Source organism: Marmota flaviventris, chromosome 8 (assembly GCF_047511675.1).
Source record: "Marmota flaviventris isolate mMarFla1 chromosome 8, mMarFla1.hap1, whole genome shotgun sequence".
Classification (NCBI taxonomy): Eukaryota; Metazoa; Chordata; class Mammalia; order Rodentia; family Sciuridae; genus Marmota; species Marmota flaviventris.
In genome coordinates this window covers 57749636-57774842 of record NC_092505.1, presented here as the reverse complement: position 1 = coordinate 57774842, position 25207 = coordinate 57749636, and the positions used below count along the sequence as shown (strand labels likewise).

Sequence of the window (25207 nt, the reverse complement as noted above, 5' to 3'; positions counted from 1 at the left end):
ATACAACATCTTTGTTTATATGTGGCGCTGAGGGCCACAAGCATGCCAGGCGAGCGCACTACCGCTTGAGCCACATCCCCAGCCCTCATTTGAGCTTTTAATGTGGTTTATTATTTCTTTCATTTCAAGAATTTCTGTTTGTTTTGTTTTTTTGTGAACCTCTATCTCCCTGTTGAGGTGATCTTTTGCTTCCTGTATTTGTTTATGTAGATCCTTGTCGAAGTGATCTTTCACTGCCTGTATTTGCTCTCTTATATCTTCCTTGAGTTCACAGAACATTTTAACCATGTACATCCTGAAATCTTTCTCTGTAATTTTTTCTGCTGTGGCTGTCAATGATTCCAGTAATGTGGTGTCTTGATTTGTTTGGGGCACTTTCTTCCCTTGTCTTTTCATGTTGCTCGTGTGTCTTCCTTTCCTGCTCTGTGGGTCTAGGGTGTTATTGTTTTTACCCTATAGGTTTGTAGTACTCTTGTAGGGTTCCAAGACCTCTCCTTTGTGGGGAAGGACAATATTAACAGATCCCAATATCAACAATATACCACCTGAGAACAATTTGTTGTTATTAAGATGTTAACAGTTTAGCCTCAATATAGAGAAATGCTGGATTCAATTACTATCTATAATATAGTCAGTAGTTTTGTAGAAGGGTTTACAGTTCTGATGGTGGACCATGAGCTAGGGGTGGAGCATAGGATGATATGCTGAGGAGGTAGGAGGTGAGGATATAGAGTTAATATATCTTAGGAAGTGTGAAAGAGATATCTAATGAAGAGGGTTAGTAGCAAGAGAATAGATAGGAAGTAATTTAGGGTAGACAAGTATGTGGGAAGACAGTAGAGAATGTAAAACAAACACACATATGTATTTAGAAAAATACAGGTTGTAAAAATAGTGAAATTTGGAGGGAGAAAGAAAAAGAGAAGAAAAAATAAGGGCATATACAACACCTCTATCTTATATTATTCAGATGACTCAGTCCTCAGAATCCTATTTCATGCAAAGTTCTTGGTCTCACATATGTTGGGGATATGAGGTCTGGAGGATAGAGGGAGAGAAGAAAAAGAGAAGAAGAAAACAATACTGGAAGGTAGAAACCAGGGTTGTAGCTGGCTTTAGAGATCATATCTTTCCTGCTTCTCTTCTCATCCAATAGGTGGGGTCGTCTGTTGTAAGCTGGTGTCTCTGCCCTCAGGATGGTGGAGGTAGGTAGCCAGGGTGGGAAGGCTGGTCCTAGTGCAGGGTCCCTGGAAGCAGGGAGTGCCACCCGCCAGTCCCTGCAGGGAGACTGCACCTCACGAGTCTCTTTCTGTAATCGTTCATCCTATGACTTGAGCACCGGGTACTATCTCCCTCTCTTGCTTGGAGATTTCCCAGCTCCAGGTCTCTCTGTTAGGCTCCACACTTAAGCCCCGACTCCCTCTCCCTTAGCAGTTCCCAACTGAGGAAGCTCTCACACCGGGGCTCCTGTGGGCAGGGCCCTGGTGGCACTGCACACCTGTCCAACTGAGAGTTGTTTTGAGTTGGACTGTTACTGTGTTGGATAACCGCCTCAGGGGAGAGGGGAAGGTGGAAACCTGGTACCAGGCCAGCTGAAGATCCGATCTGGGAGCTGCCCCCACCAGATATGGTGAGAAAGGGGAGCCAAGATGGAGGTGGTCTGCTCCCCAGGCCGGGGTGTCTGGTGAGCTGGGGGGAGCCAGGCATGGTGTTGTGCTGGGGGTAGGTAGCAACTGAGTGACCTGCCTGGGAGCGGAGCCAAGTCTGGGAGTTCTGCAGAGGTGCTGATAGGTGACTCTGCTAAGGCCCTCCCTAGCCCTGTGTTGGCTGGCACTTTGGGCTTTGGGTGTCCGGAGCCAGGAGTCCGGAGTCCTGCTGGAAAGCTGAGGCTCGGGCCTTGCGGGGTCACAGTGCTGGTGATTTCTGCGGAAAGCAGCTGTATAGGGGTCCTCTCACACTCTCAGAGATGCAGGATTCTGACTAGGTGATATCTGGGTCCTTCCATTAGTCTGTTCTTATACCAGTTCCAGGCTGTTGGGGATACTTAGCTCTGCAGTAAATCAGGCATTGTGAGATCTCCAACTTTGATTGTTTTGCTCAGGATTGCTTTGGCTATTGGGAGTCTTTTATGCTTCCATATTAACTTTAGGGTGTTTCTAGTTCTGTGAAGAATGTAATTTATATTCTCATGGGTATGATTTATTTCTTTGCTATAGAACGCTTTGAGTAGCATGGACATTTTAACAATATTAATCCTTCCAATCCATGGAGGGAGGTCTTTTGACCTTTCAGTGTCTTCTTCAATTACTTTCTTCAGTGCTTTGTAGTTTTTGTTGTAAATTTTCATTATAAAAATGAGCAAATGACCTTAATAGACACTTCCTTAGTTTATTCTCAGGTAGTGGTGGTTGTGTGTATGTGTATCTATTGGGAATGCGCTTGCTTTCATGCCTTCTTTCTCAGAGAATTTGTTGCAGGGAAAAACGAGACAAGGCACCGAAGAGAGCAGGAAACAGTTTTATTTGGCTGCAGCCAGGTTCAGAAGGCACAGCTTTTGTTGTAATCAATTAATCCCCTGAACCCCGAATTCAGGGAGTTTCAGAGTTTTATACCCAGCATGTAAGGGGAGGGGCTCAGAAGTTCACAGTCTGTAGAAGTTCACATAAAAGCAGCTTTTTCTTTCACTGTTTTGGGCAAATTAACCCTTCAAGGACAACACCTAAGAAGGGGAGAGCTTCTTCTCCCCTTTATTTCCTCCCCCTGCCAGCTGTTACTATGCAGCCCACTTGTAACTTATCTTAAAAATGTAGACATCACTGTGAAGCCCAGCTCAAGGCCAGACGCCTTGTTTGCACATTTCCACAAACTACTATATTGGATACGTTTGTGAAAAACTAGTAAGGGGGTGTCCAGCACCTGGAGTGCTGGTATCTTCTTGGCCAAGCAAAACAGTGCAACACGAAAATAGGAAGTTTATCTACATTGAACTCTTTTGCAGAGACTCTTTTGCTGACAGTCCTAAAATCAACCATGGTGAAGAGGGCTTTTCTATGGAGAAAGGGGGTGCCACTTCAAATTCATTATTGGTGTATAGGAAATCTGACTTTTCATGTTGGTTTTGTATCCTGCCACCTTACTGTTTTTCTAATAGTCTAATCATTTTTTGGTGGAGTCTTTTAAGTTTTTCTATGTATAGAATCATATCATCTGCAAATGGATAATTTTACTTCCTCCTTATTTGTCTTTCTCTTCTGACTATTCTGACTGAAACTTCTGGTGCTATATTGTGTAGGAGACCAACCTTACACATGACCGAGTCACACTCCCCAGCTGGGTGCTGAGGCACTCAGTCACAGAAATGTGGCAGAGCTTTCCCCACCCTTCTTGGGTTTGAGGGTTGGTGTCTCATGCATGGGTGTGTCTTGCTACAGCCCCATGGGTGGAGCTACGCTCACCTCCTTTGTAATATAACCCCTTGCTCTGTTTAGGATAGAATCTTCCATGGAAGTGCCTTGTGTGTGTGTCCCCTTCTCTTACTGTGCCCTTAGTGGCCTACCCAGGTGTCAGTCAACCTGCTGACAGTGGACATCATGAAGATAGACTCAGCCCCCTGAAACCTGACCCCTTGCTTCATTTGAATAGCTTCTCCTCAATTAAAGGTTCAGCGTGTGCTCTCGCTCTCTCTCTTCCTGCGGACCCTTAAGGGCAGAGGAGCCGTCACAGCGACCCCAAAGAAAAAGGTATTTGTGTCTCTTGTGTGGTTATTTTGTGCAGCCCAGTTAGCCCAGTTCAACTGGAGTGACCCCTGAGCCTTTTAGTCACGAGAACAGAAACCCGGCAATATTGAATAAGAACAGTGAAAGTGGACACCCTTGGGGGAAATGTGTGTGGTTTTCCCCCATTCAGTGTGAGTCTTTGTGGATAGCCTTTATTATACTGAGTCATGATCCTTCCATACTTAAGTTTGTCCAACGCTATACTCTTAAAGGGATGTTGAATTCTATCAAATGTTTTTTCTGAATCTACTGAGATGATCATATGTTTTGTCCTTCATTCTCTTTATGTGATGTCTTACAGTTAATGATTTGTGTACATTGAACCACCCTTGCATCATGAAATGAAACCAACCTGACCATGGAATAGGATCTTGTTCATGTGCTGTTCAATTTGATTTGCTAATACTTTGTGAGAATTTTGCATCTATGTTCATCAAGAATACTAGTCTATACTTTTCCTGTTTGTTGTGTCCTTGTCAGGTTTGGGTGACAAGGCCAGCATTGTTATTTGGGGATTTTTCTTTATCTTCTATTTTTTTTTTTTTTTTTTTTTTTTGGTAATCACATGTTGACTGAGGTGAGAAGGTATTTCATTATAATGAAATGCTGGCCTCATAGAATGAGTTTGGAAGGGTTCCCTCTCTTTCAGTTCTATTAAAGTTTGAGAGGCATTTGTGCTAAATTGTGGTGAAATTCAGCAGTGCAGCCATCTGGTCCTGGGCTTTCCCTTGCTGGGAGACTTTTTATTAACTGACTCATTACTTGCTATTGGTCTATTCAGATGTTTTTATATCCTCTTGGTTCAATTTTGATTAGTCATGTGTGTTCAGAAATTTGTCCATTTCTAGATTTTCCAATTTTTAGCATATAGTTTTTCAAAATATCCCTAATAATTGTATTTCTGTTGTGAAAGCTCCTTTTCATATTTTTTATTTCATTTATTTCAGTCTTCTCTCTTCCCCTGCCCCTCTCCTTTGTTGTTATTTTGGTTAATCTAGCTACAGGTTTGTCAAGTCTGTCTTTTCAAATAACCAACCCTTTGTTTCATTGATCTTTTGTATGTTTTAGACTCTATTTATTTCTTCTCTTTACTATATCTTCCCTTTTTCCCTCTATAACAAACAGTTGCTGGCTGTTCTGAGCCTTGAGCACCTTAGGTGCTGAGGGACACGTGGTGTGTCTTTTGTCCTCGGATTACCTATCACGTCCTGATCCTAAGTTGACACTGTTCAGTGTCTTTTATGACTTAACTATTGACAATGTCACTTTTTCATACTGAGAATTTTTCTTTTTAATGTAGTTAAAGTTTCTGACTTTTGAACTTTGTTTAAAAGAAGGCTGTTTCTTCTGTAAAGTCTTAATGTATTCTGATAACTTATTTATTCAATGTTGTAAATTTTCATTATAAAAATGAGCAAATGACCTTAATAGACACTTCCTTAGTTTATTCTCAGGTAGTGGTGGTTGTTGTGTGTATGTGTATCTATTGTGAATGCGCTTGCTTTCATGCCTTCTTTTTCAGCGAATTTGAAATATGGATCGATAGTTTTAGAAATATATAACATTATACTTAAAGTCTTTCCAATACTAATTTGAAATGGCATTTTAATCATTTCTCATATGTGTAAATCTGTTTTCTAAATTTTTTGGGGGGAAGGTAGGTACCAGGGATTGAATTCAGAGCCACTTAACCACATCTCCAGCCCTATTTTGTATTTTATTTAGATACAGGATCTCACTGAGTTGCTTAGTGCCTCACTGTTGCTGAGGCTGGCTTTGAATTCATAATCCTCCCGTCTCAGCCTCCTGAGCCCCTGGGATTACAGGCATGTGCCACTGCACCTAGCTGTTTTCTAAATTCTTTAGTCTGTTCTAGTGACCAATTTGTCTATTTTTATGCCCTTATCAAATTTAAATCATTATAACTTTATAATATCTCCTAATATCTGATTCAAATCTTTATTCTTTTTCAAGTGTGATTGATATTTTTTTTCCAGGTGAGTTTTAGGATATCTTTTTAAAAAATCTTATTTTAGATTTTGGAACTACAGTGGTTTATAGATTAATATACAGTTTTTGCTGGCATCACTTCTGCTAAGACATCTTTATCCTTTAGTTCACAACCATTTTCCTCATCTATGCTGATAATTTCACAGTCTTTCAGGTTGTACATTTAGAGGTTCCTAAAAACAGCAATGTCGGCCTTCTCACAACTAGTTCCTCTAGCTGAGCATAATTCTATTAAGTTCAATTTGAAGTTCTCTCCCATTGTCTCTTTTCATTTCTCTGGAACACTTTCATCTTTATTAGCCAGTTTCCAGATCCAGTTTGTTTAAATGCCACATGGTTTCATGCCTGGGAGACAGGGGTCAGCATAACTGTGTATTCTGCTCTCTGTGCATAAAGTGAACAGATGTGATTTATGTGATTCAGATGTGAACAAATTCCAGTTATTGTAGATTAATTACTGAAGTGACATAAATCTCCCCATAACACAATTCAAGTTTCAGTTATCAGATGCTACCAGATCACTGATGCAGAAAGAAGGGATGCGATTGTTAATTCCTCATGATGAATGCGTTAGTTTCTAATTGCTATTAAAATGAATCACCACAAACTTACTGGCTCAAAACAACATAAATAATTGTCTTAAGTTCTGAAGTTCAGAAATATAATGACCCTAACTGGCTTAATGTCAAGGTGTTAGCAGGGATACCTCCCTTGTAGAAGTTCTGGGGAGAATCCACTTCCAGGTCTTTTCCAGCTTTTCAAGGCCTCTTTCATCCCTTGGCTCATGGCCTGTACAGCATCTCCAAATCTCTCTCTGACCATCTGCTTCCCTCTTGTAAGGGCTCTTGTGCTTATACTGGAATCACCCAGATAATCCAGTCTTCTCATCTCAAGGTCTTCAATTCAGCATAGTCCCTTTTCCCAGGTTTCAGAGACTAGGCTGTGGATATCTGGGGGCAGGATGAGCTTATTCTGCCTAATGTACATTATTTACATAGAGATTTGTGGGCTGAAGAGCCACCAGCAAAGTCTGAACCACATGGAATTACAGTTAATATATTCTAATAACTGAAACTTGAGTTGTGTTATAGGGAGATTTATGTCACTTCAGTAATCTGTAATAACTGGAATTTGTTCATATCTGAACCACGTAAAGCCAGGACTGCTATTTTAAGTTTAGTTAATAGATCAAAAAGGACAAGAAAATTCACATGTTACACATGCAGGGCCAGTGCTGAAATAAATGAGGTACAGCTTACCCTCATATCTGAAGAACACTGATAGCTTTCTTTTGCACTGGATCTTAAGCTCACCAGGATACTAACAAGGCTAATAGCTTTTCTCTTTGAGAAATGGGGTACAGGGGAATATGGAGAGGGGGAAAAAACCCTTAAGAACTAACAAAATCTTCCCTCAGACCTCTGCCATCTCTTGCCCACTCCTATCACTTAAAAAAAAGAACAGAGTCCCTTGTACTCTAATACCCAAACACTGGTTGTGTGTTACACTTTACCTATGAAGCAACATTTTTCTTTACACTGATTTATCAACATAAAAGAACTCTTCTAATAACTGATTAAGAATAGAATAAATGCTTGTTGTATGCTCACTGTTGAACAAGCTACAGAAAGAGTAAATAAGGGACACAGGTTTCTGATACTCTTACACCAAATAAAATTTTTAATAAAAGGAACCACTCTTAAGAAGTTTCTCATAAATTCATTTTATGTCAACAACAACAACAAAAAAAAAACAAAAACAGATCAGTTCTATACTTCTGACTGGGATTACAAAGTTCAGTCTTTGCGGCAGGCGTATTCTCCCCATGTCACAGGGGCAGTGCTATGCTCAGCTGCAATAAATCTAATCTTACAGAACAGGACGTGCCTGTGAAGAGGTACAGCTCATTTTATAATGCATATATAAGTATTGGAAATGTTTTCCTTCTACCAACTAGAGAAGAATAAACATTTCATAAAAATTCATTCTTAGGTTCCAACTATTCCAAGTCTTCCTACTTCATGGAATTCATAATTTATTAGCCATGCTAATTTAAAATACTATTTCCTTAGTCTTTTAAATTAATATTGGAGGAAAAACATCACACACAGTGCTGAACCCTGGTGGTGTACATGGAACCCCATCCTCGTCCGACTGGTCCCTGATGGGTCTGTACCAGGGGAGCCTGATTCCAGGACCCCTGAGGATGCCTCTAAGGCTGTGGCTGAGGTTTCCTATTCAACCAGGTAGATAAGGAGCTTAAGTGCTAAGTGCATATTTCAAGCATACGTTAGGAACCTGTTTAAAGCCACAATAAATTATAAAAGGCTAATCCACAGGTATTCTTTCAGAGTGAATATAATCACTGAACTTGGTATATTACCCCCCTCCCTACCCTCAACATCTTTTTTACTGTTGTGGAGAAAGACCCTCACTACAGAATTATCCTAAATCTATCAAGACCTGAGAATTTGTGTTCATGAAGTAGGTGAAAGGGCAGTCTCTGTTCTTCCCAGGTGACAATATCGGAACCAGGCTTCCCTGGGGCTTAGTCAACTGCAAGGTTATATATCAAAGTCTTTCAGCTCTCCCCAGCTAGCACCTATTTTCACTTTCACTTTCAATTTCACAGAAAGCTTTATGGCACTCTCCATTTCCTTCTTGACAATCTGAGCTACCTACAAAAGAAAACAATTTTTTGAAGTTAACAAACTCTGTCAGGTCAAAGGCTGTTTCCCAACCCATCCACTGACATGGTGATAAACCAAAGGTGCTTAAAACACAATCAGAAAAGAGCCAGGAATCTCAAAAGTCCCTTCACTGATGGGCAGGAGGCCTGACAGCTTTAGCTAGAACATTCAGAGCTTGGAAACCCTCAGGGCAAGACTCCAGCATCAGGGATTTCTTTACTTTTAAGATTAAGTATGAAACTGAGCACTCTTAGCTCCTTCTGTAGCTGTAAGGACTCAACAAGCATCTAGCCACCCTGCAGCCCGTGAAGGGCCCCCAAAACCTCATGCACAGGAAAAAGCAAGTGGCCTCACCCAAGAGGTTTAGCTCCCTATGGAGTGAACCACACTGCAAAAATACCTGAACAACATCCTCTTCTGCCACTTCATATAAAAGTTCATCATGAAGTTGAAGGATGAAGAAGCCTCCTCTGTTTTGGCAGAACATCCCTTGCAGTTTTCTCTTTGGTAACAATCCTACCTCAGGAAAAATGAGTAGCATGTCATTGTGCCCTGGGATAGCCTCCTTTTGATGGTCCCAATCTGTGGCTATCTTTAACCGCATATGACACCATAACTCATCTTCAATGACATATCTAGGTGGCCTATCACTGGAGACCATTATGTTAAGCAAAATAAGCCAAACTCAGAGGAAAAAGGAAAAGAAAGGAGGGGGTAGGGTGGGATCTCATGAAAAGCAAAGGGAGCTCTGTAGAGGAAAGGGACCAAGAGGTGGGAGGAGGGGAAGGAGGAGGAAAGTGTTAGGGAGTGATATTGGCTAAATTATATTGTTATATGGTACACACGTATAAATATGTCACAACAAATCCCATCATTATGTACAGCTATAATGCACCAATAAAAATGTGGAAAGAGAAAAGTAACATTCCCTGCTTTGATTTTTAATATGGTAAATACAGTACGTATAACCCACATAAACAAAAATTTTTTGGGATCCTTAATAATTTCAAAGAGTATGAAGACATTGAGAACTGCTGAGAAATAAAATATTAAAAACTTCCCTTTTTTCTGATAATATTGTTTTCACCATGTTATAGTAGGGCCTCCATCAAGGGACAATCCTGTTCTATTGATTTGGAGCTTACCCTCCCGATGGCCATGGGACTTGAAGGTTGAGTGGAGGGTCTCTAGCTGCTTCTGAATGTTAACTGTGGCTATTTTGACTATATCAGCCGCTGATCCTTGGACTGTAGTGTTGATGGCTTGACGCTCAGCCTATAAAATACAACAACAGGTGCTCTATCAGATGCACCAACATGGTTTTCTGCTTGACCTGAGTGTCCACAGATCAGTATTCATATTTGCTGTCAGAATGGAAATTTGGACTGAGACATGACCCAGAACGTCAACTATTAGGCTGCATCCTAAGAATAACAACCACAATGATCCATGGCTTTAGATTCTGTAGTGGCCACACATTTCCTTTAGACTAAGTGTAAAAAGTCAGGTTGTTTCAGTTTAGAAATCTTCAGTACTCAACTAGGACCCCAAATCTGCATAGTATTTAGAATCTATTCAGTAACTCAAAATCGTTTTATCTTAGAAAAATATGCCATCAGTGTTCTAGCTATTCTAAACTCCTCTCTAAAAGATTTATTCCTCAAAGTACTTTTTCTTTTGCTGCTGCTTCTTTTTTTTTTTTTTTTTTTTTTTTTTTAAACAGTTCTGAGGATTGAACTCAGTGGCAATCCACCATTAGGCTACATTCCAGACTTTTAATTTTGAGACAAGGATTTTGCTAAGTTGACAAGAGTGGCCCCAAACTTGCCATCCCCCTGCCTTAGCCTCTCGAGGTGCAACGCTGTACCCAGCTATTCCTCAAAATACTCTTAATCTTATAGATGTAAGTAGAGCATCATTCTTTGTGCTGTGTGACGGAAGCACATCCCCCATACTACTGGCCTGTTGGTCCTTAATTGTGTTTGGCTCCAGCTGATAAGAATCAGTGCTTTTTATTGGCTGCTGAGGCTACATGGCTACATTAGCTGCTAGAGAAAGTGCAGATCTTGGATCTCTTGGTGATACCTTAAAACTTTCCGGAAATGATTGCTGCCAGGAGTTTCTTGGCTGGGCAATTATGGCTGCTAAAAATAATTATACCAGAACAATAGGGGAAGAGACCTGAGTTAATATTTGGTATAACCTCTCCATGAATATCACTTCTGATGCCCCAAAATTTCTAAAAAACAAATGGCAGGTGTCTACTCAATGTAACTCAGAGTTCCTCTCAAGTTCCCTGCCACCTGGCCTACAAACAACTTTTAGGAGGTTAAATAAATGTTGAAGAGGTATACCTTAAAAAAAAAGAAAAATTAAAGAAAGTAACTTGTTGCTTGTCGAATGCTAATGAATCCACTGTAAACTTGGTTGTCACTGTTTAAAGAGTGACTGAATAATTTCAGTTATACTGACTCTTGCTCCTTGAAACTAGACACTTCCTGTCATGATTCCTTGCTGCCTTTCTATCAATTACAATGCCCCACCCATACCCATGCAATTTCAAGTGCTGTCCCCTATAAAAGGACAACCTATGCTAGTTTTGGCCAATGAAATGTGAGACTGACACACAACACTACCACACACAAAAAAAAGGGGGTATATCCCAGGTAAAGACTTCATTCCAGAATGAAGAAAATGTGGAGCAAAGCCATGATCACCATGGAGCCAAACTGTAACATGAATCCACAATAAACCTTGATTTAACCCCCTGAAATTTGGGGGATGATTTCCCTAAGCAAGCACAGAAACAAATAATATATAATGTATGACGTTGTTACTTCTCTAATTCTCTTCCAAATTAAGGAAACTTGGCAGTTTGGGCTGGGTCCCACAAAGTTCAGTGCTTTCATTACCAGTATTTTTTTTATCTACATTAAAAAAAAATGTGGTCTTCTGGAAATGGAAGACTTGGCCATTAAGACCAATCCTCCCACTGACAGTATCTCTTCTGAAAAAGGTAGTCAGAAAAAACCTCTCTGAATGAGTCAGGTGAAAGCAGGTTAAAAAAAAAAAAAAAAAAATCTAGAAACTAGAGAACTAGGAGAGAAAGAAAACAAAAGGAAGAGATCCTGGCATTGGAGACTCTCATTTCTCCCAGAGGAACAAAAATATTCTAGAAGCAGAAGCTGAGAAGCTAAAAAGCTGAGCAGAACTCTTAGTCTTTAGGATTTTAAGGAAACAAATATTTGAGTTCAGGGCCCCCCAAGTATAAAAGGACCTGGTAATCATCAGGTTGCAACCCAAAACCAATTCTCAAGGAAAAAAAGATAAATTGAAATAGTGTGACCCTGCCATTTTGCTTCAAATCATTTCTGTCTCTAGGGTAATCTTATATTGTTGGTCTCTGGTCCTCCTGCAAGAAGCAATGGTACACTTTCTCTGAATGAAAGCAAAATCATCAAACAAATTCCTCAATCTTCCAATATACAATGCTTAACACTCAGTAAAATTAACCAGGACAATAAGAAATTAAGACAATATAACTTTCTATGGAAAACTAAGAAAAACAAAAGGCAAAAAGAACAGAGTACAAGGATCTGAGTTGATCAACTATTATCAAACTTAGTTAACTCTATAATCCTGTTTGACATATTCAAGGACATAAGAAAAAAATTTGAACTTTTCATCAGAGAGTGATATGCCATAAAATGAGAACAAAACAAATTCTAGAACTAAAAACATTAAAAAACACTCAATAGGTGTTTTAATCAGCACATCAATGAATCAATCAGTAAAGTGAAAACTAAATTAGAAATATTCAGAATGCATTTATTTAAAAAATTAAAAAATTCAGAATAAAGTATGATGAAATGTAAATGTGGAAAATACAGAACAACGAATATGAAACATAAGGGATTGAAAAAAATAAGCTTATAATTTATAATAGGAGTTCTAGAAAAAAGAGGAAAGAATATGATGAAACAGTAGTTAAAGTAGTGTCTAACAGTTTTCCAAAGTCAGAACCTATCAAGCCACAAATTCAGGAAGCCTCAATTAGCCCTCCCCACAATACAAACACAATTAAAAACCACACAGTCTTAGGCACAGGGCAGAAAATATGGTCAAAATCAGACAGAAAGAAAAATATACTGAAAACCACTGAAGGGAAAAACAGGCAAATTATAATCAATGAAGCAACAATTTAAAAAAGGATCAGCAAACTGGTCTGCAGACCAAATCTAGACCACCTCCTATTTCTACAGATAAACTTTTCTTGGAACACAGCCTCACTCATTCATGTATTATCTGTGACATCTTTTGTACTACACCAGAGGGTTGAAGAGTTGTGACCCAGAATCTACAGCCTATTAGCATTTCCTTTATCTGATGCAGGCACCATCAAAAATGTCAAGGAAAGTTCTATTCATGGGTAATATGCTTACATTTTTCCCTCTGAATATGAAAGGAGGCAAACACACTTCTTTGGAACACTGCCCTACTTCTATTTTACATTGTCCTAGCCAGGAAGTCAAGCAAAAGCAATAAAAGGAATAAGGTTAGAAAAGTTCTATAGTTATCAATGCAGAAGTCATCAATAAAATCAATGATTACCCTTGTTGATTCAAAAGATCCAATTAATAGTCTAGTGTTCCTAAAAAGGGACACTAGTAGTACTTAGCCTTTGTTGAAAAAATACATGTCATTGAAATATGAAGTTAAAAATCAGAGAAACTTCAACATACATGAGCTTTATGATAAGGGTTGTTGTCTTTGATTCCTGGCAAGTATCTTCGCCTTCCCAAAATGGTCTGAACAAAGCCATCTCTTTTGCAATTCTTCACTGTCTCTTTCATGAAATGATTAATCCCTAAGAAAGAAAATATAGAAATAACTAACAACCAAAGTCCATCCTTAATTTCATTCATTGGTTTCAATAGACATAGTAAAATATACCAAAAATCCACCAGATTCTTAACACTACTATCACATTTTTGAGTTCCTAGTACATTTAATCCATGGCTTATTGTTTCAAACTAATGCTATCTAAGCCCCTAGCTCAAGTCCCAAACACAATGACACAGTAGCATATTCAGCAACTGTATTTTGCTATTCTGTATCTGTCCCTTTTATGGAAAGAAAAAAAAAGTATATTATATTAAAAAATCATAAGTAAGGTTAATGTTATTTGCCCCTAACAATGTCTGATGAAAACTTTTGATTAAGAAGAGATTTTAATAGAAAAGCCTGCAACTTGACTTTAATTTAAGTTAATCTAACATGGTCAGCTAGGTGGCAGAGAGGGGAATCAGCACTCAAGCTCCTCACCTGTGTACCTGGACTTGAAGGAGTCAATATAGCAAGCAGCATCTTCTTCTTTAATGCCCATCTGCTCTCCTAGAGATTTAGCTCCCATCCCATAAATGATTCCATAGCAAATCTGAAAAGGAGTCATCACACTTAAAAAGTAAATTAAAAGTCATAACTACATAAAATGCAAATACAGAGTTCATTAGGATTAGAATTTTTGTAAATTTTTTTTTTTTATTTCATGGTGGATCAAAGAAATGATGAGATATGCTTTAATGGTTTAAATTCACAGAGGCTAATATCCACTGAACATCTTTATTGCCTTTTGGCATCACCTTTTGAGGGGCTGGAATGAGTAAAGGAAGAGAGTAAGTGATTCCTGGAAATAAATACCTTCCTCAACTCACAGCCTCCTGAAATCCCACAAATGCAGAATTTGTCTGAATTAAAAACAAATAAAAACTCCTGAGGAAATTGGGGAGCAGTGCAGGAGAATGGTCTAGGTGAGGCCACTAAAGAAACTCTGATTGATATTAATTGATAATAATTACTGCCTGGGTTCACACCTACTTCCACCATTCACAAGACATAAATCTTGCACTAGCCATCTAACCTCTTTGTATTTTATTTCTTCATCCACAAAATGAAGACAGTGATACTCATGGATTGGTAAGCATTTCAGCAGTAAGTAACTGGAAGTGCAAATGTAAAATGAACACAGAAGGCCTTAGAGCTGGGGTATGCCTCTTAGCCAACAATCCTGCTCTCTGGAGAATGGGTCAGATGCCCCACAGGGCACTTGGTAAGAAGTGTCAGTGTTGATACAGGCTAGGAAGTGTGTAAGTGTGGCTTTGACCTTCTCAAACAGGAGTAGGAATTTGCATGGATCCACTTCAGAGATACAAGTCAGCATGAAGGTTCACAGTCCTCAAAAAGCTAAAACGCAATCAGTCATTAATTGTAATCCACAGCTCAACCATATTTTCTCAAAAAATATTTGAGAGCACTTTCTATACAATGTATTTTAGCCCCTTGCTGTGGGCAAGTAAAAATGAAAATATGGAACTTGATATCAGGACATTTACTGACTAGAAAGAGATTTAAAATATAAACATACAACCATAAAGTAACAACATACAACCATAAACACAATGAAATACATCACTTTTAAATGAGCTTGTACTAAATACCAGGTGCTCTGACTAGCCATATTATGGTCTTAAATACACATGCCATTCTGACACAGAGTGACCTCAGATCTTAGTCCATCTCATTCTTTCTATTATTTTTACAAAGGAAAGTGTAATGAATACCATGAGATGAGTATTGAATGCGGTTGGAAAGATGAAAAGACAGAAAAATGATTCTTAAACTGAAAATAATTAAAATCACTTAAAACTTTTTGAACCACTAAATCCTTCCCATTTATATTAACATGTCCACCAGGATCACCTGTTTTGCTTGTTGCCTCAGATCATCTCCAACAGACTGTGGGTCTATCATCTTCCATTCTGCTGCGATGCTCCTGAAAACATCAGCTCCAGTGTTTAACACATGAATGAGACGATAATCTTGAGATAAATGAGCCAAGATTCTCAGTTCAAGCTGAGAATAATCAGCAGCCAATATTAAGCCACCTGAAATAGAAATGATCTTTAAAAAGCTAGTACAAGACTCTTTTCGAGATGATATATTTTGTCTTCGTTGTCTGATGTTCTGACTTCTAATTGGTGTACTCTACTGGTGATACTCTCATTTGAGTTTTTAATTTGGTTTATAATTTCCTTCATTTCCAGGATTTCTGTTTGTTTTTTTGTATAACCTCTATACAAGTTCTCATTTAGAACTTTGAGTTCATGTGTTCAAAAGTTTTTTCAGTATAATGCAATTTGGTTCTGTATATTAGATCATTTTTTTCTGTTTAGCTTTCAAGTATATGTAATATGTGTAAAGCTACCCTGACATCTGTCCCCTAAGCACAAAGCAGTGCTTTCCTCAGTGCTGCCATAGCACCTGGCACAATATAAAATGGCTCTTTCATGCCTCACTCACATGGCACTGGGTCCTTATGAATAGAAGACTTATATTTTCTTTTCATTCTATGGAAATATTTGCAGTTTCTGGTACATAAGAAGAATAGTTGTTGAATTAATTATTAATTAACTAATGGAGAAACTGTCTAATGAGTGAATATATTAAGTGGGCTGAGAGAAATGTACTTTGCTTCAATAGTAGACATGTAATGAAAAACATCAAGTGGTCAATAAGTAAGGAAGAGTTATTAAAAGGATTAAGATAATTTACCTATGGAGTAGAAATGAGTGGCTCATACATACATAGCAAAAACAAAATCAAAAAATAAAAGCAGTGTTGGGCTGGGATTGTGGCTCAGCGGTAGAGCTCTCACTTAGCATGGGCGGGACCCGGGTTCGATTCTCAGCACCACATAAAAAAATAAGATAAATTTTTCTTAAATTTTGCTATCATAAAAGAATCACTGCCATATTAAAAAAAAAAAAAAGAGTTGCTACAGATCAAGAACAGACAAAATACAACAGAAATAACCAAAACTAAAGAATTTTAAACATACTAAAGAATGTTCATCTTCATTCATAATAAGAGAAATTGAAACTAAATCTAGCAAAAACAAATTTTCTTCCCTTAAATTGCAAAAAAATGGAAGTTTGGACAATACACTCTGGCTATAGAGAAAGAAACACTGAGATGTTCCCAGGAAGTAAAATGCTGACCTCCTCATATGATGACAATTTGACAATATCTATCAAAATTAAACAGGTCTGTGACTCACCAAACAAACCGACAGATTGCTGCACAGATTACCCACACATGGAATAAACCAGCTCGTATTCAAATTTCTTTACTGATATGCACAACCTAATCTAATGTAAAATTTTTATTGAAAAACCCAGACAACAGTATAAATGGAATGCTAATTTTTGCAACAGGGGGAAAAAAGATTACATATTCATATTTTTGCAACAGGGGGAAAAAAGATTACATATTCATATTTGCTTATATTTGCTAAAGAAATATTGGCAAGGTATTCAGGATACTCTTAGGTGCAGTTATTTCTATGAAATAATTGTTCTGAGAGGTTAAACAACAGGCACTGCCCCACTATTAGCACAGAGAAGGGAGGGACATGAGGTGGGCCATACAACTGTCTCAGGTTTCTGAATGCAGACATTTCCCCTGATGTACTGAAGGACCTGGAGCTGAAGCAAAGCACAATTCCTTCTGAGCTAAGGAAACAGACTAGAGTTTGGGCCTGTGAGGCACTAGAATTTAGAATTGGTGAGTGGAGACTCAAAATGTTCAAGATTGAAAGTATATTGCTCGCCAGAACAAAAATGTATATCCTATTAGTGAAAACTAAAAAATCCAAAGAGTTAACAAGGTAGAAACCATAATGTCCAGACACAACACCAAAAAATCAGTACACTTATGGAGAGTAAAAGTAACTGAGCAGGAGAGAATTCAATCAATAGAAAAGTGACCAGGAAATCAGAGATGATGGAATTTTTAAAAGTTATCAAAATATATCTAGGAATTTAGAGAACATAATGATGAAATAGTGAACTGCAATAAAGTAATGAAAACTACAAAAAGAACCAACTGAAAATGCTAAAGGTGAAAATACATACAATATCTGAAATGTAAAATTGATCAGAAAGCTGTGACAATGATTAGACACCATAGAAGAAAAGATCAGTGAACATCAAACAGTCAATAGAAATTATCCCATTGAAGCACAAAGAAAAAAAAAATGGTGGACAGATGAAAATGAAAAGAAGAAAGGCTCATTTCAAATGCTGGAACTGGAGAAGTCTTCACAACGTGGCTACTAAAAATTTTCAAATTCTGATGTGCCTCACACTACATTCCTATCAATCGACAATGCTTTTAAATCCAGCCACACTCTGGTCCTTGAACTAAAAGAAGACACTCAGGACTGCATGTCTCCATAAGAGGTCACCAATCAGCTCAAATAAAGAGCTCTAAAAACTCCATTGGTTAGGTCTGAACTTTGTACGCCGGTAGATCATACTTAAAAAATGAAACTGAAAATTGCCGAGCAGGTTGTGTTATCACAGACCTCAAGTTCACCTATGGACCTCAAGTTTCTGACAGAATTGAAGATAAATTCAGAGGGTTCATCACACTCACCCGGGGTGGCCACCTTGCAAAACATCAAGAGTAAACATGCATGCTAAAAGCTGGGAGGACTCAGGAGTTCCACAGGACTTCCACATGTCTTAATGACAAATAGGTCAATGGCTAGAGACTGAGGTCAGGCAGCATAAGGACAGCCTGGGGGTGACCCCATGCCACAGGAAGCAGCAGTGGGCAAAAAGGGAGAAGAAACATGGGAGCAAACAAGTCAGAGAGACCAAAACAATAAAATCTGTGCTCTTAGAAGTCAGAGGAGGAGAGAGAGTCAGGAAGCAGAGAGTTGATGAACAGGAACAAATGCTACAGGGAAGTGCAAGAGGATGAGGACTGGCAAAATCCACTGGATTCAGCAAAGAGTTTTCGATGGCCTCAGAATCCATGATTTCAGCAGACAGCTGCCACTGAGCTACACCAAAGAAGTTGCACAGAGGGCAAATCATGAAGGCAATGATAAACGACAGCCATCAGCCTGGCAAAACCTGGGAAGATGAGCTCCACTGCAGAGAGGAACGACAAGGGGTCAATGTCCCTGAGTCCCAGGGACAGCTTCAGTGATTTGAAAAAATTCCCACAGCAATGAGAAGCTCAAAATCCATTACCTGGAAAAGGGATGAAGGCATGTCGCATGCTCACCGCAAACGGCATCCCTCTGTCTGCAGCTTTCTTGCCCATCTGTGCCTGGTGTCCAGGGTTTGGGACGCAATTCTTCTTATTTTGTCCTCTGTGGTTACAAACAACATCATCAACTGAACATGAAGCATCTCAAAAATATGAAAGGTCCAGTTTTTCAGTCCAGTCAATATTTCTGTTTAAGAAACTTAAAAACAACCCAACCTGAACTCACTTTTAAACTTAACAGGTTTTGGCAAATATTTGATTAACATTAAGTGTGATGTGTGACATTTCTACAAACAGTCCTTTCCACAAGCCAATTCTGAGACAACTGACTCTAAATTAACTCAACAAATCTCTGACCATATCTCATAAACTATCAGTGCTGTTTCTTCCTATCATGTGCGTACAGGAGGGCAGGGCAGGTACTGCTGGCATTGCTAACCTCTTCCCTTCAGGATCTGAATTAAAGTCAGATTAACTGCTGGTTGATTCAATTAATGGCCCGGGTTTTCAGCCTCCCACTATCAAATAGCTTTTCTACAGACAAACTCAGGATTTAAAATGGTAGCACCTAGAAAAAAATGGGTATGTCTAGAACTCAAAATTTAAACTCATTTCATTATTTTGTATAAGAGGCTATTTTTGCCATTCATACTCACAAAAGGGTATTAATACCAATACAGAGAAACAGAGCTTACCTGCCGGTGAGAAGCAGGCTTTTCCCTGGGGCCTGGGAAGGAGGGCTTTCCTCTACTAGTGTTGGCATTTTGATCTCAAAATCCCTTGGCACGTTCTGGATATTTGGTTCTGTAAAAGTTATTCGTCCTAAAATCAAGCAGGAGAAAGACATAAAATTAGAAAAAAAAATTAATCAGCCTTGCATTTCTGAATTATCCTTTAAAATGCATGCTCTATCAATGATAAACTAAATTTAGAACAAATGAAAATTTTCATCATTTTCATTGCATCTAACAATGATAACATAAGTACAAAACCATTCCAAAATAAATGCCTGTGTTCTACATTCACTTAGCTCCCTGGAAAAGTGATCCCATGCAAACTGATAAACTGAACTATTCCTGTGCTAAAATGAGTGCCCAGTGTCAGCACAACAGGTTAGCAAGCACAGGAACGAGTCCAGGCAACTCAAATAGACCTTAGCAGGAATGAACGTCGGAGTTGTCAAGCCAGGGTGCACAGGCCAGAGAGGAGTGTGGACAGCAGAAGAGCAGCTGGACCCTGGAGAACAATGTCACCACGGCAGGGCACTACGCGCAGGAGTAGCAGTGAGGGGCAACTGGACCTCACTTTCAGACACCTCCTGGATGGTTTTCTCATCAGCACTATCATTCAAGAAAACAATAGTACTGACCTGGCTGGAGACTAGAATCAGGTGTTTCTAGTAAATAACTGTTTTTAAGTGATTATAAAGCCTTTATTCCCCCCCCCCACACACACACAAATTTTAATAGTTTGTTTATTATTGATTGAACTTCTTTAAAACATATAAAAAGTATTTGGGCCATTAATTTTGTTCTTGCCATTAGCAACATTAAAATCCTCTATGATGAACTATTCCCTGTAATGGGCTCTTCTAGTAGCTGCTGTAAGTAATTTAATCTTCTTCTGATGAATTGGACATTTTGAGTGCCTTAGACATCATTTTTCTGAATAAAAACCTAATTTTGTATTCTTTTTATCTAGCTTTTAGCACAAAATAAGTGTTTAATTAATGGTAGCTTGAAATATAATTGTTATTATTAAATGTCCCCTTTTGTGTCACAAAGCTAGCAAATAGCAAAGGCAGGCATCCAAGGCTCTTTCTACCTCAGCACACTTTCTTCTTTTCTAGAATATAGTTCATATTTAGCACGCTGCCTTGGCCTATTAGTTGAATTAATAAGGTAACACTGGCAGACAAAAAAAGATTCTAAAAATAAATTATACAACATGCAAATAGCTTAGTGAAAGTGAATTCCAATCATGAAATAGTTTTGCCATGCTTAGGTAAGCTTACATTTCTAAAATATTATTATAAAATTATACATTATTAAAATATATTATTTCTAAAATCAATAATAGAAACAGAATTGACTACCTTCTGCTTTATGAGCAACAAATAAATGTGTAACATCTTTGAAAACCGTAGGGTGCTTTTGTTTTATCACCAAGTATTTTACACAAATTTATAAAGCATTAGCAAGTGTTCCAAAGTGATATTTAAATACCAAAAGAAATTGCTAGAAAGGACCAAGAGGATAGCTTAATAGACACAAAGGAAAAGAGAAAGTTGTTTAAAACAAAGAATAAGGCCAGGGAGGGAAGGCGAGAGCTCCTCTTGGTGTCTCCACTTTAAATAGTTTAGCAACTGTAAGAGACCATGTTGAGTGAAATAAGCCAGACACAAAGACAAGTACCATATCTTCTCTCTCGGGTGTGTTTTTTTTTTTTTTTTTTAAAGTCAATCTGAATATATAATAGTGATTATCAGAGACTGGGAAGGGGAAAGGGTAGATAAGTGATCATAGTGTACATGTAGTCAAATATCATACTTAACCCATTAATATGTATAATACATGCTAATCAAAAATAAAATTAACAAAAAGATTTACAAGTGCTGATGGTAGGATTAGAGATGGTTTTTATTTTGTTGTATATAAGGTTGTGCATGTTAAAACATACTGGACCAAATAAAAATGTGGCAATATGGAAAAAAAATAACAGAGGAACTAATACCAAGCACTTTTCCAGAAGCATGTGCTAGTCTAAGCACTCAGCAGAATTAACCTACTTAATCCTCAGAATGACCAGTGAGGCAGGACTGTTCTGACTTTCTTTTATATAGCAAAAAACTTAAGGCACTGAAGCAGGAAGCACCTGTCTAAAGATTCACAGCACCAGGATTCAAACTGTGATTTCTGATTCAGAGCCCATATTCCATATCACCAGTCGAAACTGCCGCCTCTATGAATAAGTCATTTTTGAAATATATATATGTATACATTGTACATTTCTGTAAAAATGATATATATCATAATTAAAAACATTCATGAGCTTGTGTGAAATAAAGGCAGTCACAAACCTAATTTCAAATTTATTTTCCTTGAAAATGTAGTAGGTTAATACTAAAATGACTTTAAGAAGCACATTTTAAAATATTATCAGACCCATTATTTAAATAGTTTTTTTTTTTTTTTTTTGCAAACCACATATTATGTCTTGAATTAAGAGTATCTGAAGGGCTCTTAAAACTCAGTAAAAGAAAACAAAATCCAACTGGAAAAAAAAATATATATATATATATAGGCAAAGGATTTGATCGGAAGTCTGAGGCTTTGGTTCTTACTTCTAAGCCTGCTCGGCTGGATCAGGCAACCCTGAGTCTAGAGCTGAACACGGACCTAAGATGGAAGCATTCGTGCCCCAGGAGCATGAGGTTTGCCAGTTTGGCTCTCGGGCACAGGAATAGTTTCTCGCTCTGGGCAAACCCAGAAATAATTTCCTCTGATTCTTTCAGGGGATTCTCTCCCTGGTTTCTGGCAGCTTCCTCACAGGCCTGTGCTGATCCTTGCTCAGCTAATGACCCAGAGGACCCCATGCAAATCTCCAGAGCTGGCTGCTGTATAGCTCTGTCTTCTTCAGTACTCTGTCCTGAGAAGTCTGAACACCTGGGCCTCCTCTAGATAGCCGTCTCCATCAGCTCAACTCCAGGAAACTGGTGGACTCTGTTTGCAGTCACCTCACCTGCACTGTAACCACAGTCAGAAAAATGGGGGCAATCTGTGAACAAGTTTATAACTGTCCTTTCTTCCACTGCACATCATGTTTGGCAAGTAAAGTTTTGTATTGCCTATAGAAAGAGTGTTTCTTTTCTTCATCAGATTATATGCATACTTATTTTAGGAGGACATGAGACACCCAAAGGACTCTACAGCTTTCCTTCCCACTTCAGAAAGTAAGACACTTATTACACAGGTGCCCCAGAGGCCTACTGAGCTTCAGCTCTTTCCTTCTGTTTTATTAGAGCGTTATAGTTATACATGGAAGTTGGGTTCATCCCGACAAAATCATACATGCAAGGAATTCAGTTTCAGTTCATACACTCCCCCTTTTCCCTCCTGTTCTCCCCACCTCCACCCCCATTCCCTTTTCTCCTTCCTCAACTATAAGGACTTCCTTTCGCTCATCTATTTATTTATTTTGGATTGGTTCTTTATATTTACACATAAAGGTGGATTTCCCTGGGGTATATTTATAGACACACATAACATTATTTTTTAAGAATTCGTTCTGCATTTCCTTCCCTTTCCCATTCCCTCCACTCTGCCACTTGATCACCTTCTTCTCTGATCTTCCCTATATCCTATCCTCCTTCTTTTCCTTAATTTTAAAATAATTTCCACATGTGAGAGTAAACATTCGACCTCTGAGTATCTGGGTCTGGCATATTTCACTCAGCATGATGTTCACCATTTCCATCCATTTGCCAGCAAATGCCATGGTTTCATTGTTCTGTATGGCTGAGCAGAACTCCATTATGTATACAGACCACCGTTTCTTAATCCATTCATCTATTGACAGGCATCTGGGTGGATTTCATAATTTGGCTATTGTGCATTGGGCTGCCACAAACATTGAGGTGCCCACATTGCTATAGTGTGCTGATTTTAGGGTCTTTTGGATAAGTACCAAGGCGTGGGATAGCTGGGTCATATGGTATTTCCATTCCTAGTTTTCTGAGGAATCTCCATGATGCTTGAAGGAAAGAATCTTAAGAGAATCAGGAAAGGGCTGGCACTAAGGTAAGATAAGATCATTCATGCAAGTACTGAATTCCCGTGTATACTCTTAGGGAAAACATCGTGTGTCAGACACCAGTTACTCTCTATATATTCTTGAAAGCAGGAAATATATCTTAATAAAACTCATCTAAGTATCCAGGTGGTGTCTAGCTATGCTTTGCAGGAAGTATAGGTTTTATAAATAATGTGGAACTTCATTGAATCCAATGATCAACACTTGAATTCCTAGACCGTCACAAGCAAATGTTATATATGAATTTGATTTCATTTTAAAATTGGAAATCATTTAACATTTCTCATCACCTGTAGCTGTGTGTGACTGTGATACAGGATAGATTCTTTCCATTCCAAGAAAAGGATTCAGACGCTTTTCCCGCTGCAGAGGAAAAACCACTTTGGTAATAGCATTAGTGATTCTTCTCCACTCTAATATCAAGCCTGGTAAAGGATGTAATGCCTTTAATTTATTTAAAACATCCTGCCAAAGAAATAAAGCAAGGTAAGATTGAAGTCTTATCCAAATTCCATAGCAAACAAGTTTCTGTTTTAGGTAAACAATACAGTATTAAAATTTAGTTTTGAGGGGCTAGGGATATAGCTCACTTTGTAGAGTGCTTGTCTCATATGCACAAGGCCCTGGGTTCAATCCCCAGCACCACAAAAAGAAAAAAAAATTAGTTTGACAAATCCTATATTCACAATCAAAATCACTGATAGGGTTGTTTTAGAAATCACAATAATGGATTGGACACAGTGGCACGTGCCTGTAATCCCTGAGTTTAGGAGGCTGAGGCAGGAAGATTACAAGTTCAAGACTAGCCTGGACAACTTTGCAAGACCCTGCCTCAAAATTTAAAAAATAGAACTGCTCAATGGCAAAGCAACCCTGGGTCCAATCCTCAGTACTACTAAAAAAAAAAAAAAAAAAAAGGAAAACATCACCATCTTGATAAAACTATGGTAAGTACAGTTTATAAAATGCAAACATAGTAATGCTGAGCACTATCAATTCAGATAGCTTAAAAAGGGTAAATTCACACAGCTTAACAAAGTAAACCCACTCCACACCCCACCAAGAAGTTATATCATCTCTTTTCTTTGCATATTTTTTTTCTCCATTCCTTACAAGACTGGAAGTATCCCAGTTGTCTTCCTTCTTGTCCTGATACTTACACGGTTTCCATATCAAGGAAATCAGGAGAGATTTATTTTTAAAACTTTGGCATTTCCATGCAACATGGGACTTTCGATGAACCAAATAGAAACTTGTGAGGTGAAAGGACTGTGAGACTAATCAAGTCATAGAGCACAGAGCTGCAGACACTTCCCAAATGCACACAAGTCACAGTTAGTGATGTAAGGGTCAAAATTGTTCGGAATGGCAACTTGGACATCTCTCCATGGCCTCTGTGGCTGCATTTTCTATCCTTATTTTTTCCATTGAAACTTCAATAAAAATAAAAGTAAGCCCTTTCTCTCTTCTCTCCCACTAATGCATAGAGATTCCATGTATTGTCATTAACAAATTTCCTTTGAAAATAGCAGATTTGATTCTCAAAACAAATTCATAGAAAACTTAAATTTTGTCCTGAAACTGGAAAAAAAATTAGTTTTCCTTCTTCTATACCATTCTCTATGTTCATATAACTATACAAGTTAAATTACACTGGAGCTCCCAGAGTAGTATAATAATAATTAAATTATGTCTGTAGATCTGAGTGCATAAACCTTCACTCTGTTTTAATGTTAGGAGAGACACAACTACAACTCACATTACAGTCCCAGTTTTTTATGCTGAAATTTCTCCACTGAT

At 38.3% G+C, this 25207-nt stretch overlaps 1 protein-coding gene and 1 long non-coding RNA gene across 2 annotated transcripts in view; one reads left to right on the top strand and one right to left on the bottom strand.

The window, feature by feature from the left end:
* Positions 1 to 3644: 3644 nt before the first annotated feature.
* Positions 3645 to 25207, top strand: part of LOC139706779 (uncharacterized) — a 35947-nt gene continuing 14384 nt past the window's right edge. Inside the window, exon 1 of the long non-coding RNA XR_011708429.1 lies at positions 3645 to 3740. This is a non-coding gene — a long non-coding RNA (uncharacterized lncRNA). The remainder of the gene's footprint in view (positions 3741 to 25207) is intronic.
* Polq (DNA polymerase theta) overlaps positions 7505 to 25207 on the bottom strand; it is a 107355-nt gene continuing 89652 nt past the window's right edge. The window contains exons 22-30 of the mRNA XM_027936100.2: positions 23698 to 23872; positions 19291 to 19417; positions 18577 to 18698; positions 15236 to 15420; positions 13802 to 13913; positions 13219 to 13343; positions 9591 to 9751; positions 8877 to 8985; positions 7505 to 8464 (exon numbers count right to left, since the gene is read on the bottom strand). Of these exons, the coding sequence (XP_027791901.2) occupies positions 8351 to 8464; positions 8877 to 8985; positions 9591 to 9751; positions 13219 to 13343; positions 13802 to 13913; positions 15236 to 15420; positions 18577 to 18698; positions 19291 to 19417; positions 23698 to 23872 (1230 nt within the window). The 3' untranslated portion in view covers positions 7505 to 8350. The remainder of the gene's footprint in view (positions 8465 to 8876; positions 8986 to 9590; positions 9752 to 13218; positions 13344 to 13801; positions 13914 to 15235; positions 15421 to 18576; positions 18699 to 19290; positions 19418 to 23697; positions 23873 to 25207) is intronic.